This window comes from Emys orbicularis, chromosome 22 (genome assembly GCF_028017835.1).
Source record: "Emys orbicularis isolate rEmyOrb1 chromosome 22, rEmyOrb1.hap1, whole genome shotgun sequence".
NCBI lineage: Eukaryota > Metazoa > Chordata > Testudines > Emydidae > Emys > Emys orbicularis.
The window spans coordinates 5,101,163-5,119,398 of NC_088704.1; the positions used below are offsets into that span (position 1 = coordinate 5,101,163).

Sequence of the window (18,236 nt, forward strand, 5' to 3'; positions counted from 1 at the left end):
TGCACCTCCACTTAGCTGTGGCCAGTATCCTGGGACCCTTTCCATCAGGCTGTAGGACAGGACATGAAGCAAAGCTAGCACTGGGAGCACTGATGGATGGACTCCTGCCTGGACATGGCCGGATGGGCATATACTTGTAGCTGGGCCTCTCCACGGCCTTTGATATGGCTGACCATGGACTGGTCGGAGGACTCAGAAGAGTGGTGGGGTCAGTGGGATGGTGGCAGAACAGGGTGGGCCAGGGGGCTATGGCCCCCCCCACTTTTAAAAGTGGGAGAACTATGCCCCCCACTTTTTACCAACCCTTAGGGCGAGCGATGGCGGGAGGGGGCGGAGCGGCGCGAGCAGGGGGCAGGGTCTTGGGGGGAAGAGGCGGTGCGGGAGCAGGACCTCGGGAGAAGGGGCTGTGCGAGGGTGGGGCTCGGGGGGAAAGGGTGGTGCAAGGGTGGAGTTTCGGGGGAAAGGGGTGGTATGGGGGCGAGGCCACGGTTCGGGCGCCTGTTCCCCCCCACTTTTAGGGTGCCACACCTGGAGAGTCATGAGCATCTGCTCATCTGCCTCTGAAGCCCTCAACAGTGGAGTACCCTCTGTCCCATCTATGTGGAGTCAGTGGGGGAGACAGTGGACACTATAATGTGAGCAACGTGCAGATGACATGCTCCCACAGCAGCCACGTTGCACTGGGACAGTGGCACTACCAGCCTCCAGCGTGTGACCTGTGTGGGCAAGAGACAGAACTTCCTGGGGGACTGGCCAACAAACCTGGCGCTCACTCCTGGAGGGCATCAGGAGGGAAGGAACCTCAGCTCCTTCAGACCAAACTGCAAACCCTACATCAGCCAATCTGCCCATGGCACCAGCGTGGGAACCAGCCCACCAGACACCCAGCGAGAGGGGAGAGCCAGAGACATCCTCCCCGTGTGCACCATCATATGGGGACGTGCTCAGACACCACAGGGACAGGAATGGGACAGGGAGCGTGGGCCGGCTGACTGACTGACTGATATATGTCAGATAGCTGAGCACCCACAAATCCAGTTTAAGGCACTGGGAGCTGCAGGTGCTTAGCCCAGTGATCAGTGGGGCTGTAGATCCTGATGCTGATTGTGCTCACACCATTTCAGTGTCTGTATCTAATCGGCAGCAAACTCCATTTTGGTTTTGGTGTCAGCCTGTCTCTTCCCCGTCTTGCAGCATTGTGCCAGACCACGCTCTGCCCTCAGTCAGACCGATGTATCGAACCCTGCCTGAGGCCTTGTCTTCACGTCTAAGGAAGGGGTGTTTTCACCTGGTTAAAACCACCGTGGGATCCTGGGCCTTTCGTTTTACTCTGAGGGAAACCCTGCAGGGGTGCAGGCCTGGGCCTGACTGTGCTCAGACCTCAGGATAGCTCGCGTGTGTTAGTTACCCCCAGTGCCTCACCCTGTCTGTCTCCCCCTTTGTCTGTCATTCTGTCGCTGTCTTTCCAAGGCGCTGGCTGAGGGGTGGGAAGCAGGAAGAGGGGCAGGCGGTTTTGAAGGGCTCTGTTTCAGGAAAGCTTCTTTTATAGTTTTATGTTTCCTTCAGGATTAAAGCTGGTTCCTCGGGGCTCTGGACATGGAATGTTTGCCAAGTTTATGAGGGCTTTTAGAGGGGCTTTTAGAGAGTCCATCCTATCCCCTCTTTTATAAGGGCTGAGATAAGATTATCTTTGTTTTAACACCAATTAAAGCAAGAAGGGTTTATGGGATTAGGGGCTTTCCATCAATCCAACTTTGATGTCACCACTGGCTTGCTTGCCTTCTTTTCAGTACGTTAAAAGGTTGGGAGTCATTTCCTTAATGGTTAACATCCCAGCCCAAGGAGATTCAGCTTTTAGGAGCGGAGGTTCGGGAAACATTTAAACAAGACCAAACAAAGAAACAAAATATGAAAGTCCTAAATTCTTCTGGAGGCCAGTTGGACACAGAGCACTTACTGTCCAAATAACCCACCCTGTAAGAATGTCATCTCTCAACTTCTCAATCCTTTTAAAAACTTAAAACCAAGATGCTATTTGCCCTTTTAAATCTTTTTTGAAGTACCAAAAAAAAAAAAATCATCCCTTCTATTGTAGGGAATCTGTCGTACACAAAACCCAAAACTTTTGCAACCAGTAACTGGGGAACAGACGAGGCCATCCTCTATCTTGAGAGGCTGAAGAAATGAACATGCTCGATTGATGCATTTGCTAGTAAGTTATGGTGTGAGATGTAGGTGATGTAACTGGGCACAGCTCCACTCAGGACGGGGCGATGGGGTAAATGGCAGAGCTCCAGGGAGCGGTGCCAGTTTACGTCACTTGAGGATTTGGCCTTTTGTGGGTATTTCAGCTGGCTAACGTGGTTAGTGTGGTGCCATTGGCTGAGACAGGGTCACACAGCCCTCCGCCTTCATCTGGAGACTGCGTAGTGCCTCCTGCAGACTACGTAGGGCACCCACATTGCGGGATGGTTGTGATAATGGAGAGTCTCAGAGCTTGTCTTCACTACCTCTGCGATCTGTGCAGCAGTGTTGCTTTAGCAGGTCTGGTGAAGACGCGCTTCGTCGGCGGGAGAGCACTCTCCCGTCGATGTAGTTACTCCACCTCCACCTCCACGAGAGGCAGAAGCTCTGTCGGGGGGAGAGCGCGCGCCCGCCGACAGTGCGGTGTAGACACCGTGTTAAGTCGATGGAAGTTACGTCGCCGGGGTGGGGGCTGGGAGTGATGCAACTTAAGGCCTCAGTTTGACGTGGGGGACATCTCAGCCCGTGGGCTGACCAGGCAACCCCTATTCCATTTGCTCCTCAGTAGGATCCGGTCAGTGGGTGCGGTGTGTGAAATGTGGGAGCGGTTCCGCGTCCCTGTGTACTCAGGGCTGGGGCTTGGGCGGAAAGCCTGTTACTTCTCTTTACGGGCTGGTAGGGTGAGTCCCTTAGGCAGCCGTGTTGGTTTAACTGGGATTGCTGAGCAGGGAAGGAATTCCATGCATGTTTCCTACTGACCCCCTAATCCCCTCCCCTGGAGTGGCTGTGCACAGCCCTCCGTGCTGGCTGCCGTGGGCGCTCACAGGTGTGCCTTTCCCACAAGTGGGGCCGTCTCGCCAGATGCTTGAACTTCTGAGCCATGTTTGCAGAGCGATGACCTTGTGAGCCCGGCTGAGCCGGAGAGCTGGGCGTGGGAGAGGGTTCACTGCCCAGGGTTAACACTTGCGAGCCATGACAGGCAATTCTACAGGGACATGCACATTGTGGTCAAATGGGGGCGGGGGGGCGGGTTCTGAATGGGTCTCAGTGATGTCACCCCCAAGCCTGCCAGGCCCAGTAAATACCAAGTCTGCATTTTAGGTAAATATTCCATTTTAGGATTGCACCAGAGGCCATGGGCCAGGGGTGAGGCCAGCACTGCTGGGGTGAACATGAACAGCAGACAGCACTCCTGCCCTGGCCACTGGAGGGGAAGGACTAGATGGGGCCTACTAGGGTTCTGTTAGCGCTAATTCCTGCAGTTCTAATCACCCAGCTGTGCGTTACGTGCCTCATCCCATCTGTGCAGGGAACCCGTGTTCTGACAAATGTTTTACAGAGCAGTCAGGACCTGGCCTGTGATACCAACCAGGAACTAAACAGTACATGCTGTTAGCTACGTACATATGAAATGGATAGACCTGAAACAGAGCATGGGACATCTGGAAACCTATTGGGAAAGTAAACAGCTTGTATCAGAAACTTTCCAGAGGTAGTAACTGAGTCCGGGAGTGCCAGCTTTGGAAGGGAGGCCTATTCTTACAGCTAATGCCTGGCTTCTCTTCCTGGCTCTGTCACAGACTGGCATTGGGCAAGTCACGTGCCCCCTTTGCACCTCAGTTCCTCTACCCACAACGCTGGAGTCGAAACGCCTGCCTGGCGGGGAGATCTGCTAGTCTTGGTTTATTACGGTTCTGAGATCCTGGGATGAAAGGTGCTGTGGAAGTGCCAAGTATTATTATTATTGTTATGAGCCGGATGAAAGACTGTTAGGGGTTGAGTGAAAACCCCATTGAGATTGATAGGTGTGCACTCACCCTTCAGTTAACATACCTGTAAGCATAAGCAATGTGTGAACCTGCCCAGGAGCTGAGCATTGTTTTGGGCAGGTGTGTGCGTGCGTGTGTGTGTGAAAGCCAAGACACTGAAATCGCAGGGTGACCATGGGAAAAGCTAGAGGGAGAGCATTTGGGTCTGGTGTTGGCTAAAGAGGCCTGGGGCTGTAAGCTAAGAAATTGCTCTTTTGTTCTTGGTTCCGTGTGGGTTCGGAGACACAGGACTTTGTACATTCCTTGTAAATAAACAAGATTGCATCAAAGAAAATACCAGACTGCGTCAATTTCTGCATCCAAGTGGAACATCCCCAGGGCCCTGAACTTTAACTCGCTGGTCCGGTCAAAAAGGGGGGTAATATTATGAACAGCAGCAAAGGAGCCTAAATCGAGGGATCCTGTTAAAACTCCTATTAGCAAACTGCAGGATGCTCTCCAGTGTCCTGTGGGATCAGCTTCTGTTTCTGTGCTGTGGAGAATCACTGGGTTAAACGGGGAGTATTTGCATTGTGGATTTCTCCTCTTTTAATGACAGCTCTTTAATCCACATTAAAGAAGCCAGTTGATCTCCACATTTCCCTTCAGTTAATCTCGTTTAACCTTGGTTTCCTCTCAGCATGTCCATGCACTGCTGTCCGTGCGGCTGGTAGGGACAGCACCTGGCAGTGGGATTCCTGGCGTCGCTTATGCAGGTGATGCTGCAGGCTGGTAATTAAAAAGTTCTGGGCTTGCTTACTGGGGAGGAAACTGGAGGAATGGGTGGAAACAGGCAGGAACGACTCACTCAGCCTCTCTCAGGAAGGGTGGCGAGTGTGTGGTTTAGTGGTTAGAGCGAAGGGCTGGCACCAGAGACCCGCCAGCTCACTGTAGCCCTGCTGACCCTGGAGAATGCTGGTGTTCTCAGGACTGGCTCAGGCACGTGCGTGGCCTGAGAAGCACGTGTGCACACTCAAAGATTTCCAAGTGCTCCCAGTTGCACCAGCACCTGGCAGTGCCCTCACACCCACCAGTTCCATGGGACTCATGGTGGTGGTAGTGTTGATGGAAACCGGTGGTGTTACAGCCACACCCATCCAGTCGGTTCCCTCAGTACAGTCCCACAACCCTCCCGGCCAACCTCCAGTGACAGCCGAAAGCCCTGACTCTGTCACTTGTCTGCCACTCTCCTGCCGGTTCCAGGCAGCCCTGAGAGAGGGAATGCAGGACAGTACCACCTGGAGATGCACAGGTGCAGATAGAGGCAGTATATTCTTGTGCGAGATGCCGCTCTCCAGGTGTTCTGTATGTGCCACAGGCGTGTCTGCATATAGAATACCTCGGGGATACTGCCAGGTAGGCTACCTGTGCTGGGGTGAAATCCTGACCACGATGAAGTGAATGGCAGAACTCCCACTGACTCCCGGGATTTCACAGCGGGTGTCCAATGCAGAGGCAGGGCCAGATGGATTGAGGGGCGGGGTTGTCACATGTCAATCTGGGCATAAAGCAGGAATCTCACTGGGCTCTTGAGGTGGGCTCAGTGCTCCCCCGGCTTCCCCAGCACCCGGCGCCTTGGGAGCGTTCAGATCTGGGCCTGAACTGGGTAGTGGGGGCCCATCCCTGCAGAGATCCCCACGCTGCCCCTGAGCCAAGCTTCCCCCTGAGCTGGATGTGGATGGTGAAAGGGCAAAGGAAGCTGACTGCAGGACTCAGCCTGCCCACTGCTGGATGTGGCTTCCTCAGCCACGAATGGGCATCCTGACAATCAGCTTAGGCAGATGTGCACACCCAGGCCCCAGGTGGCCGGGGAACTGGGACATGGCTTTCTTGCATTGCCAAGGCCACAGCTAATGGAGGCAACTGAACTGCAAAGCTCTTGGTGCCAGGATGTCAGGCCACCTCCACACAGCCTCTGGACTGTGTTGCTCCTGTAGAAGCAGAGTGGGGAGTGGGAGATCCCAGTCAGAGACCCCCCTCCCCACACCCAGCCCTCAGCCCTCCAAGGGGGGGTGGGATCACTTGTATTTGCAGCAAGTAAAAGGCTCAGCTGGATAGAACTCTGCAAACGTGTCCGTGCAGTAATGGCTACGGGAGAGCTGGGTGGACTTTCCAAAGGCCTTTGTCAAGGCCCCTCACCAGAGGCTACTAAAGAAACTGAGCAGCCAGGTTGTGAGGGTCTTGAAAAAAGGGCGAGGAAGGAGCAGGCAAAATTTGCAGATGATACAAAATTATTTAGGTTAAGCAAGTCCAGAGAAGCCCGTGAGGAGCTCTAGAGGGACCTAACCAAGCTAGGGGAAGGGGCAACACTATGGCACAGAAAGGTCAGTGTTGGTAAGTGCTCACTGGAGGGAACAATGGGAACTACTCCTACAGCTCTCTGGGTTCTGAGTGAACTGTGTTAGCTCAGGGAAATGACCTGGGCGTGATTGCGGGCTGCTCCAAGGAGAGCTCTGCTCAATATGCAGCTGTTGGCAAAAGAGCAACAAGACGTTAGGAAGCGCGAGGAATAAGATGGAGGATAATATAGAAAATGATGTCAGTGCTGGAATATGCCTCGCTGGAATGCTGTGTGCAGTCCCAGTCACTCCGTACAGCAGAATTAGAGAGGATTGCAGAGATGAGTGATGAGGGCCTGGAAAAACTCCCATGTGAAGAGAGATTGAAAAGGTTTGGATTGTTACTTTAGAGGTGGTAAGAACTGATCTGATAAAGGAATAGAAAATAATGTCTGGTCTAGAGAAGGGTCATCAGGAATTTATATTTTCCCTGTCCCACAGCATGAGAAGTAGGGGACATGCAATGAAATGGAAAGGTGGCAAATTCAGACCTGGTCAAAGGGAATACGTTTCACACAGCACAATTGCCCTGTGGAACTCATTGCCACCAGATGTCATTGAGGCCCAGAGTTTAGCAGGATTCAAAACCGCATTAGACACTTGTGCAGATTACAGGAATCTGCAGTTATAACAGTAAATGCTAACAATAACGACGGGTTTTGGAAAGCGGGAAACCCTGCTGCATGAGCCAGCCTCTAATTCTTGGGGTCAGGAGGCAGGCTGTATTTGCCCCGTCCTCTGGGGCAGCTGGCACCATGCAGTGTTGGTGACGGGAGGCTTAGCTGGATGGGCCGAGCTCGGCACCAGCCTGGCCATTCCTATCCGCTTATGATCCAATGATGAGGCACATCATTGTTCCCAGCCACAGCCTCTCCTGCTGGCTAAGGGCATTTGTCTGCTAAGAAACGAGGGTGCAGGGAGCGGAGCTGAGGTGCCTGTTGTAATTAGGAATTCACGTGGGCGAGGAATTGAGCGTCCCCAGTGCAGCTCCGGGATTAGCTTCAGCAGGAAAGCATGAGGCGAGAGTGAGCGCAGGAGACAAGGGAGAGAGACAATGGGAGCGTTCCATGGCGCATGCGAGGCGCTGAAAGACAGTGAGGCAAGGGAGGGCTGATCCTGATTTAATTCCCAGTCTCTGCACCCTGTGGGTGCTGGTCCTGCCCAGCGTGGAGCCTCCTAGTCAATGGCATTGCCAGGTGCTGGGCACGGGCAGGATCAGGCTGCAGTGGCCCCCTGCCCTTCCCCCTCCCAAGGAGGTGAGGAGGGCAGCTGGAAGATAAGGCTGGAGGATATTAAAGGTTCTCTGTTAAACTTAATTGACAGAGCCGGGGCTGGCTGCTTTGTGTCAGACAGTGAGAACAGCCTCTCTTGTGCAGCAAAGGGCCTGTCTGGAGAAACAAAGGCAGGCAAACAAGGCAGAGGAGAGCCCTTCCTCAGAGCCATGAATGCGGGGCTAGGGCTGCCATTTTGGAAGCTTCCCCCCCCCCAGCTGCTTGACATGAGTTGTTTGCAGAAGTGATCTGCGAGGAGGGGGGCGGGGAGGGGAGCTCCCGAGGCCTGTGCTTGAGCGGTTTTCAAGAGACACTCTCAAGGCTTCCCTCAGTCTCTGTGCAGCTCACTGGATTAACTCAAGGGGCTGGTTTGAACCAACATGGCCAGGCCCTCCTGGAGATCAGAGGCTGCAACTCAAAGGCTCTGCCACTCAAGTGGAAGGGGATGGAAGCTGGTGGCAGGTGCCTGGGTTCCCTCTGAGCCTGGCGCACTGGCCCAGGGCACACACGCCAGCCCCTTGCCCTGGCTCAGGAGACAGGCTCTGTGCAGGAAGCAGGCAGGACAGGTTCTAGGGGCCGGGGGGGGGGGCCTAGATGTTGCTATTTAAAAAACAACCGACCTGCCAGGGGCCCATTAAACCTCTGCAAAATCTTGGATTTTAACAGCTTTAAACAGTAAAATTGGGCTGCTGCGTCAGTATTCTGCTGTGATTTATAACTTCTATAGCGGATGACGACTCTCCAATCTGCCGCTGTTCCACTGTTTAACACGGGCTAGTTTAACATGGGGCAGCCCCATGGCTGTGTATAGACGGCAGGGAACAGTACAGCCCCATGGCTGGGGTATAGACGGCAGGGGACGGGACAGCCCCATGGCTGGGGTATAGACGGCAGGAAACAGTACAGCCCCATGGCTGGGGTATAGACGGCGGGAAACAGTACAGCCCCATGGCTGGGGTATAGACGGCAGGGGACGGGACAGCCCCACGGCTGGGGTATAGATGGCAGGAAACAGTACAGCCCCATGGCTGGGATATAGACGGCAGGACACGGGACAGCCCCACGGCTGGGGTATAGACGGCAGGGGACGGGACAGCCCCACGGCTGGGGTATAGACGGCAGGGAACAGGACAGCCCCATGGCTGGGGTATAGACGGCAGGGGACGGGACAGCCCCATGGCTGGGGTATAGACGGCAGGAAACAGTACAGCCCCATGGCTGGGATATAGACGGCAGGACACGGGACAGCCCCACAGCTGGGGTATAGATGGCAGGGGACGGGACAGCCCCACGGCTGGGGTATAGACGGCAGGGAACAGGACAGCCCCACGGCTGGGGTATAGACGGCAGGGGACAGGACAGCCCCACGGCTGGGTATAGACGGCAGGGGACAGGACAGCCCCACGGCTGGGGTATAGATGGCCGGGGACAGCCCCATCGCTGGGGTATAGACAGCAGGGATGATGCTGGCAGTGGTGCCTCCTAGATGGGATGTAACAAAGCATTTCTGATCTCTCTCTCTCCTGTGAGTCCAGCCAGCAAACCGCGCGCACCAGCCAGGCTGTTCCAACAGCAGCCTTGGGGCAGGAGATGCCCCAGGAGAGGAGGGAGCTGGTGCCAGGGAAGCTGCAAGGCAGGTGGCAGGAGGAAGACGCTGCAGAACCATGATTTCCACCCAGCTCTGTCCAGGCCCGACAGTGTGAACTGCCCAGAGTTCTCCACCGCCAAGGGGAAGGGAGAGACTGCTGGGGCCTGGCTCCCGCACTGAACACTAAGCAGGAATCTCCCTTCCCAAGCGGCTCTGCTCTCCCCTAGCCAGGAAGGAAAGAGATCGGCCGGCAGCCCCTAGAGAGGTGCTCCCCAGGCTGGTGCTAAAGGAGTCAAGAAATCCTCGGAAGGATTCTCCCTGGGAGTCCCGGCGCCTGTTTATTTACACGCGCTCCCATCACATGCATCACGTGCCCCAGGGTGGGGCCGCCCCCTGGCGGGTCTCCCTGCATGTGGCAGGCACAGTGGCCGGAGCGGGCACTGGAGCTCATGAAGGCTGCCTGCCCCCGTGGGTCAGCGCGGGCACTGTGGCGCCGGCACGGCAGGAGCGGGACAGTCGGAAGAAGAGTGTATGGTCAGAGGCCTGAGGCTGCCAGGCTTGCGGCCCCCTCCCCTTGTCCCCCACTGACTCTGCTTTGCTCCCAGCCGGGGAGGGAGCGCTGAGAACTGGGCCCTGGCCATCCCGGTGTCCGCGGGGCAGGCCCTGTCAGCAAACGGCCACCGTTCAGTGCCACCCCGGGAAAGGAGCGGGCCCCGCCGACTAGCCTGGAGTTAGTGCGCCGCAGGCTGGGAGCTATGCAGGTCAGAGCCCCTCCCGGCAGGGTAATTTCCCCCCTCTCCCTGGCTAACAGATGTTTTTAGAAATAAATCGGTTCTGCCTTTGGAGCCCTCAGTGCTACAACCGTTCGCTCTCCCCCCGCTCCATCCTGGTGTCTAGTCACAATCTCTGCCCCCGCCTCTCCCCGGCCCTGAGGGAGCTTCTCACAGGAACATCCTCCTCTGCCTCCCACCACCACAGCCCCTGCTCAGTGCAGGGGGTTTGGGGTGGCCGGTCTCCATCCCCCCCCCACGGGACTTACGCTGGGTTCTGCAGCCTCGGTGCCCCCTCTTCATTCCCACAGCGAGGCCCAGGCAGTACTGGCTGTGATGGCTACCCATAGTGCCCCTTTCTCACCCCATGACGATGGGGGGGGGGGGGGAGACTGAAGGGAGGGGGGCAGCTTTCCCCCTCCCCGCCCAGATAGGACAGTGCTGAGGTGGAGGGGGGCACAGAGACCTCATCCTTACAGGCCTCAGGCCCTGGGCGAGGGGATTTGGAGGAGCAGGGCTGCAGCGATGGGAGGTGAGTTTCCGCGGCTGCTGCAGGGGCTGCCTGTGGGGATTGTGCCCAGGAACCGGCACAGAATGGGGACACATTTAAACTAACCAGTGCAGCTGCTGGGTCACAGGCTGATAGGTGCAGAGCCCCTGGAGCCAGGGTGCCCAGTCTCTCTCCCGGGGGCTCAGAGGCCCCAGGGTTTGGCCTCCCTTTCATAACAGGTACAATTAATCCTCACTCCACGCCCAGCGAGACGGGCTTTGCTGCGCCCCCCTTGAGGCAGCGATGCGCTGAGCTGCCCGTCTGGGCCGCATCTCTAGGCACATGCAGGAATCAGTCGATGACGGCTTGTTCGTGAAGATTAGCAACATTACGGGAGGCCTGGGACTCCGTGCAGGATGCCAATGACTCAGCTGCGTGAGCTGCATGGCCTGTGGCGCTTAGTGGCTTAGCAAGTGAGGGGTGGAAGGCATCTGGGGTTGTGAGTCACCCAGCAGGGTTAGCTGGTGCAGGACAGAGCTGCCAACCTGGCCATTTCTGAGCTCAGCCAACCAGGGGAGGGGGCAGCTCCCTCTCTTCCAGGAGGTGTGTTGCGGGCCAGGGTGCTTTTGCATAGCGCTTTGCAAGCATCAGCTTCTCTGAGCGCTGGGCTCCTGGTACAGATGGGGAAACGGAGGCAGGGAGGGGCAGGGACTTGTCCAAGGTCAGACCGTGAGGCAGGGTCTGGCCTGGGAGTTGAACCCAGGAGAGCCTGAGGCAGCAAAGTTGTGTTTAGAGCCTTGCTTCCCCCCTTTCTAGGGATCTGGGATGGGGCAGAGGCAACGTGTGTTGTGGTAGTTAAGGTGAGACCTGCCCACAGGGCACAGCCCACCCTGTCTGTTCTCTGCCGCCTCTCGGTTTCTTGGCTCACCTGCTCCTCGCTCGACTCATTACAAGGGAGCTGGGGGTTCCTCACCACAGCCGATGCTCCTCCCCTAAGTACCAGGGCATTTGGGGGTTGGAGAGCTGGCTCTGTGCAGCTGGGAGCCAGCCAGGACTCGGAACGGGCCCTTTGCCTTCTCCACAGAGCCAGACCCAACCTCCAGGAATGTTTTCATTTTCAGCTCTTGGAGCTGGACTAGATTTCAGCAGGCTCAGTCAGTGGCCTGGATCTCCTGTGGATACTGTCTGCAGGGGAAGGGGCCTGTTTCCACCACAAACTACCCTGGCCCTGGAATTTCAGACCGATCAAACTCTGCGTGTTGATTGCAGCTTCAAAATGGGGCTAAACACAGAAACTGCAGCAACCTTATCTATGGAGCCGGCGTTGCTCCTCCATTACGCTGAGAGCTGCTTGGCCATCCTCGCTCCCCACAGCTCAGCCCTCTTGGTGATGGGTTTGCAATCAAATGTGTGCTGGAAGTTGGGTCAGCAGTGGAGCCACCCTAGGGGGTTGGGGGGCGGGGTGAAGATCCAAGACCCTGGAAGGAGAAGCCCGCTTCTCACTGGAGATGCTCAGTCGAGTGGAGAGAAGGGGGTTGGTAACAGAGATCATTGGAAAAGGGGATGGTTTTCTGTGGAAAACTTTGACTTTTTGTAAAGAAAAAATGAAAACTGAAAATTTTTCATTGAAAACCGTTGGAACCCTAACGTTTTTTGGGGGGTTGGTTTGCTGATGAAAATGGAAATTTTTTGAGGAAAGCAGAAACCTTTCACAAAACCTTTTGTTTAGTGGAAATCCTAATTTTCCGCAGAAATAATGTTTTGACAGAAAATTTCTGACAAGTCCCAGGCTGTAACCTCCTTCTTGGGCTGTTTCTTCTCACCCTTCCGACCCTTGGCAGAGTGGAAGGAGATGTTCTATAGAAATCACTGATTTCAAGAATTCGTTCTGATAAAGTGAAATGGGAAATGTTTTTATTTATTGTATTTCACTGCAGACAGCGTCTGCCATCCCCTTCGCTACACAACAAGTTAACAGCACAAAATCAGCAATGGACACACAGAGCAATACAGATGGACCACTACAGTTCACATTTAGGAGTCTGATGCCAGGGGTGCAGGAATCAACCAGTGGGATTCCATGACCTACAAGGGCTTTTTGTTGGATAAGTTATTTGGCAGTAATTTCTCAATTTCCATCACAACTATTATTTGCCATAATTCACATCCCGGTCTCAACCTTCAGCCCGCCATGCATTCCCAGCAACCATTGTAACACTCCTCCCACTGGGGGCTGGAGACCTGATGCAAGGCCGTCACCATTCCTAGTGCATCTCCTTTAGCTCCAGTGGGAGAACTCTTGCCTAGGGCGCTGCAGGTTCAGGTCTCAGCTGGGGGCTGTCACGGAACATAACTGCGACATCCAGGCATCAACAATGGCATAATGGGCAGAACCAAGGAGATGGAGTTATGGAGTCAGCTCCTCTTTAAAGTCCTAACCGTACTGCCGAGTAACTGGGAGCCCATCCTGTAATCATAGGTAGGGACTTCTCTCTGGCTAGCAGGCACTTTGTCTTCACGATCTGACAGAGCAGCCGTGCCCGGTTCCTGGAAATGTTCAAACCAGCTGCTGTTTCTCCTGCTTGTTTGTTTGTTTGTTTTAAATTGTCAGATTTTGGCTTTGGATCCTGAAATCCCCTGAATGTTGTCCAGCAGCTCCAGTAGAACCCAGGCAGCCTCCTCCCTGCCTATCTCCCCACTCCACTGGGCTTTCCTCTCACCAAATGTTGTTCTCACTTCTTTTCCAGGCTGCCCATCGGGGACGTTTAAGGCCAGCCAAGGGGACGAAGGGTGCATTCACTGCCCAATTAACAGCAGGACAACTTCGGAAGGGGCCACCAACTGCGTGTGCCGAAATGGATATTACCGGGCAGACTCTGACCCCCTGGATATGCCATGCACCAGTACGTAACCACCCGGCTGGGCGGGACGGGGGAGTGGGGAAAGGCCATGGGATGGTACAGACCCTGAAGCAGGGATGAAACTATTTCAAATTGCCTGTTGGCGTCTAACAAACTGTCCCAAACTGGAGCTGCACATCCCCCCCCCTGTGGCTGCATGTGAAGGTGTTGGTGCAGTCAGGGACTGTCTATGGAGACTGTAGCCGAGGGTCCTGACCCCGTGGGATCAGGTGGGCAGCTGGCACACACACCTTCATCTCATTAGGGGCTAGAATGCCTGGAGCTCTCAAGCAGAGGGAGTTGGTTGGAGTTAGGGTTTGGTTCAATGTTAGTCCTAAGGTTCTGGTTAAAAATAGTGTCAGCCTTAAGTTGAGGTTGTAGTTAGAATTAGGGGTAGGTTACAGTTAGGGCTACTGTTATTGTTAATGGTGGGCTAGGGCTAGTTTGTAGTTAGAGTTAGCGGCATTAGGGTTACTATTTGTTTAGGAATATGTTATACTTAGGGTTAGGGTTAGCATTGGGTGAGGGCTAGGCTCTGGTTAGGGTTAGCGTTGGGTGAGGGCTAGGCTCTGGTTAGGGTTAGCGTTCGGTGAGGGCTAGGCTCTGGTTAGGGTTAGCGTTGGCTGAGGGCTAGACTCTAGTTAGGGTTAGCGTTGGGTGAGGGCTAGGCTGTAGTTAGGGATAGTATTAGCATTGGGTGAAGGCTAGGGTGTAGTTAGAGTTCGGGTTAGCGTTGGATTAGGGCTAAACTGAAGTTAGGGTTAGCGTTGGGTGAGGGCTAGTCTCCAGTTAGGGTTAGCGTTGGGTGAGGGCTAGGCTGTGGTTAGGGTTAGGGTTAGCTTTGGGTGAGGGCTAGTCTCTAGTTAGGGTTAGCGTTGGGTGAGGGCTAGGCTGTGGTTAGGGTTAGTGTTGGGTTAGGGCTAGGCTCTGGTTAGGGTTAGCGTTGGGTTAGGGCTGGGCTGTAGTTCGAGCTAGTGTTGTGTTTAGGTTGGGCTGTGATTAGGGATAGGTTTTGGGTTCCTGATGAGGGGGTCTATGAAGGAGCCACGTTAGAAACTCTTTGGTGAAAGCTCCTCAGTTTAAATGACTCAATGCAAAAAAACGCAGTCCAGAAAATCCCATTAGCACAGTGCACGTCTCCTGCCTGCCTGGAGCTGAACATGCTTCCTAAAGGAGGCCAGTGCCATCATCTCTTCCTGCACTGGGGGAATCGGAGCCAGTGACTGCCTGCTCTTACCCAGTTGTCCTGTCCCCTGCTCTAATCACTGCAGTCAGCGTCTCCACTCGAGGCTGCAGAGGGCCAGGCAGCCCCCCAGCTCAGGGGTGTGCACATGGTGAGGGTGAATTGTGCTGAACGTTTTTTTTCACGAGCTGCTCCTGGAGTTTCCCAGTCCCTCTTATCCCATGAAATGTTAGGGTCCTGCCCTGTCCCCACTCCAGCAGTTGCATAGCGTTTCCTGCTAGGATGGATTCGCTAGTTGTCTTCACGCTTTCTCATCTTTCCTTCTATTACTGGGAGAAAATTTCCTTCTTCCCCACTTTTTATTTACATTTTTGGGAGCACAACACACAGCCTCTTCCCTGGCTGATGTTGCCTCCAATTAGCCTAACGAGGATTCTTTCAAGAGGTTAACACCCCACAAGCCCATACCCAGAGGGCAAACAGCAAATGCACAGAGCTGCTTTCACCCTGAGCCTTAGGAGGCACTGGCCATGCGGGGTCAAAGTTTTAATTGTCACTTTGATAACCTTCCTTTTTTAATGGATCGAGCAGAGTTAAGGTCGTTTTACTTCACTAATATAAACAATTTTTAATTGAATTCCAGTTTCCAACGAAATGCAGCTTGACACAACTCCGAGTAAACAATTAGCATGTAGTAAATAAGAAATGTGTCATTCACCATTTTCTAGCTTATTAACAAATGTCATAAGAAACTGAAGCAATATATGATAAGCGATTGTTGTGTAAATAAATGTGGTTAGTGCAGCGTATCATCCTGGTTAGCAAAAAGAAGCACCACCTTTAGTATATAGGCTGTCTTGCTTGCAAATCAGCAAGTTTTCATAGTTATGTCAACCAATGAGAGAGAACCATTTCAAGGAAAATAACTAAATAGAACTGCAAAACCAGGTGAAAATCACAGATTTAAATTAAGGTTTCCTGCTCGCTGATTTAAATCAAGGCCCCCTGCGAGTGACTGAGCTGCAGGGAGGGCGGTGGTGCTAACAGAGTGGCCTTTGGGGATTTAAAGCCTCCCCTCCTGCTCACTTGCCCACACCCTTGGAGTGGGGCCCTTGAGTGCTGGAGCTGTGAGCCTGCTTGTCTTCTTGTGCAGGCTGGTTTTACACCAGGGTCACTTCGTGGACTTCTCTAGGGTTGCTCCTGATTTCATCCAGAGTGAGTAAGGCCCCATAGATGAAACCCATCTCATTTGGAGCAGGTATCTGTCAGGCACTGGCTAAAAGGCTGGTGTCCTCAGAGCCCCCGAGAGCACTGAACTAACCTCCTGTGAGCTGTCGTGCCCACACGTGGCATTCCCTTCCCAGCATTGCTGGGTGCCCAGGGTGAGCTGGGCATCTCCCAGTGTGCGTCTGGCATAGGCTGAGGGTGCAGAAACACAGGTTCCTGCATGCCAGGTTAGGCACTGAAATAACTTCCTTCCGGGGGCTGAATCTAGATGGTAGGGCCTGACTGTAGCCACCTGGGCTTGGAAACTGTGGCTTATGGCAAATAGCAGAACAATCCCCTTCCAAATGCATGTCCAAGGGGGAGCAAAAAGGCTTTTGAAAAAGACTCAGTGCTGGTCCTTAGGTGAGTGGTGCTCTAATGGGCAGTGATATACATACGACCAGTAATTATGTTAAAGGTGCCCAGATCTGTACCATGCAGACTCGAGTTACAATGAAATACTGCTGGGAGTGCTGTCCTCCTCTACTTCCCTGTCAAGACCTGCTATCTCCTACATCCCTAGCACCTAGGGGGCGCTGAGCTAAGGGCGTGCACCGACCGGGCACCGCAGCACAGCCTCCCCTTGGTTATCAGCAGGAGGAATGGGGAGGTTCACAGAGATGGCTTGAACCCAGTCTGGGGACTCGCTAATCGTTCAGTAGGCGGGCTGGTGTTCGTCCAGAAGGGGCGGAGGGGTGGGAACTGCACACCACTCTGTGGAGGGGGTGGAGCTGGTAGTCCATGGATGTTCCTGAAGCGGCCAGGCCAGCAGGTAGCAGCTTCCATCTCCCTTCTCAGTCTGGGCTCATCAGAAACGTGCTGATGAGCCTGTGTGCGCCCTGCCCCATGGTGACTGGAGTCACAGACTCTCACTCTCTCTCTCTTTCCCTCTCCCGCACAGCCATCCCGTCCGCCCCCCAGGCCGTGATCTCCAGTGTGAACGAGACGTCGCTGATGCTGGAGTGGACCCAACCCCGGGACTCCGGGGGCCGCGAGGACCTGGTGTACAATATCATCTGCAAGAGCTGCGGCTCGGGGCGCGGCGCCTGCACCCGCTGTGGGGACAACGTGCAGTTCTCCCCACGCCAGCTGGGCCTGACAGAGCCCCGCATCTACATCAGCGACCTGCTGGCCCACACCCAGTACACCTTTGAGATCCAGGCCGTGAACGGGGTCACCGACCAGAGCCCCTTCTCCCCACAGTTTGCCTCAGTCAATATCACCACCAACCAGGCCGGTAAGGAATTGCGCTCTCTGTTGTTGAGCCAGGCTGAGGCTCAGGGATGGGAATGGAGTCAGGAGCCTCTCGCTTCCTGGTCACATTGGTGGTGACCAAAAGCCCGTCCCACCCGAGGGATGGTCAGTGACCAGCCCATTTCCCCGGGCACAGGGAAAACATCCCTTGTCCTAGCAAAGAGACTCCTTTTGTGTGTGTTTGTACAGGGCCTAGCACAGTGGGGGCCTGTCTGTCCCTGGGCTCCGAGGCACTACAGTAATCCAAACAATGGGCTGCAGCGGTCACCTGGCAGGGCATTGTGGGGAGCTTGCATTGCCGCTCTCTCTGGTCTGGCCTCTCTGCGAGTGCTGCCAATGCTCCGGTAGCCGGAGCTGGAGCGCTAAGGTGGAGGGGCTGGTGGGAGGGGTGGGGTGCACAGGGAGCGCCAGGTCCGCACTCAGCAGCTCTCGCAAGATGATGTCGCAGGGGATCATTGCCGCAGACAATTGCTAATAAGAAGCACCACTCCAAGGACAGTTCCATTCTGCTCCCTCGGGCCAGAGTCCAGGAGTCTCCAGGATCTCAGGGGCTTTTGGTTTGGGTCTGTTGGACTGTGGCTTGAGCTCATAACTCAACTGGTGGGCCGGTACCGGGTCAGCGTCAGCGTGCGTGAGCATCCAGATCTGTGTGCTGGTGTGCCTGGCTGAGCTGTGCGTGTGAGCGGGCCTGAGTGTGAACAGTGTGTCTGTGTGCTGGGAGAGAAATAGCGTGGGCACGGCTTGGCTGTGCCAGGGGTCTTTCTGGGTAGGACTTTGGGGGTGTGTGTAGGACATGTGGGCGATGTGTCTATTTCTGTTCTAGTTGGGAGAGATCTAACCCTTTCCCTCAGAGGGGCTCCTCCAGTGTTTAGAAGCTGTTTAACGCTCTGATTTCACACCTTGCAATTAAGCGCTGCAATCGCGACATTAATGCCCCAACTGTGAACATTTCCACCTCTGCAGAACAAGCAGCTGAGGCGGATGAAATTGCGAATTGAGAGTTTTTTTAGTTGCCTCCTTTCAGAGCCTTGGATCCTCCTCTTGTGCTTCCCTTGTTTGACACTCCCTTATTATCGGGGCTCACACTTCCCAGGCTGTGTGTTGCCTCTCTTAATGTATCCAT

At 54.6% G+C, this 18,236-nt stretch overlaps 1 protein-coding gene across 1 annotated transcript in view; it reads left to right on the top strand.

Annotated features, from left to right (window-relative positions):
* EPHB2 (EPH receptor B2) overlaps positions 1 to 18,236 on the top strand; it is a 203,604-nt gene that overhangs the window by 116,390 nt on the left and 68,978 nt on the right. The window contains exons 4-5 of the mRNA XM_065421228.1: positions 13,258 to 13,413; positions 16,761 to 17,096. Of these exons, the coding sequence (XP_065277300.1) occupies positions 13,258 to 13,413; positions 16,761 to 17,096 (492 nt within the window). The remainder of the gene's footprint in view (positions 1 to 13,257; positions 13,414 to 16,760; positions 17,097 to 18,236) is intronic.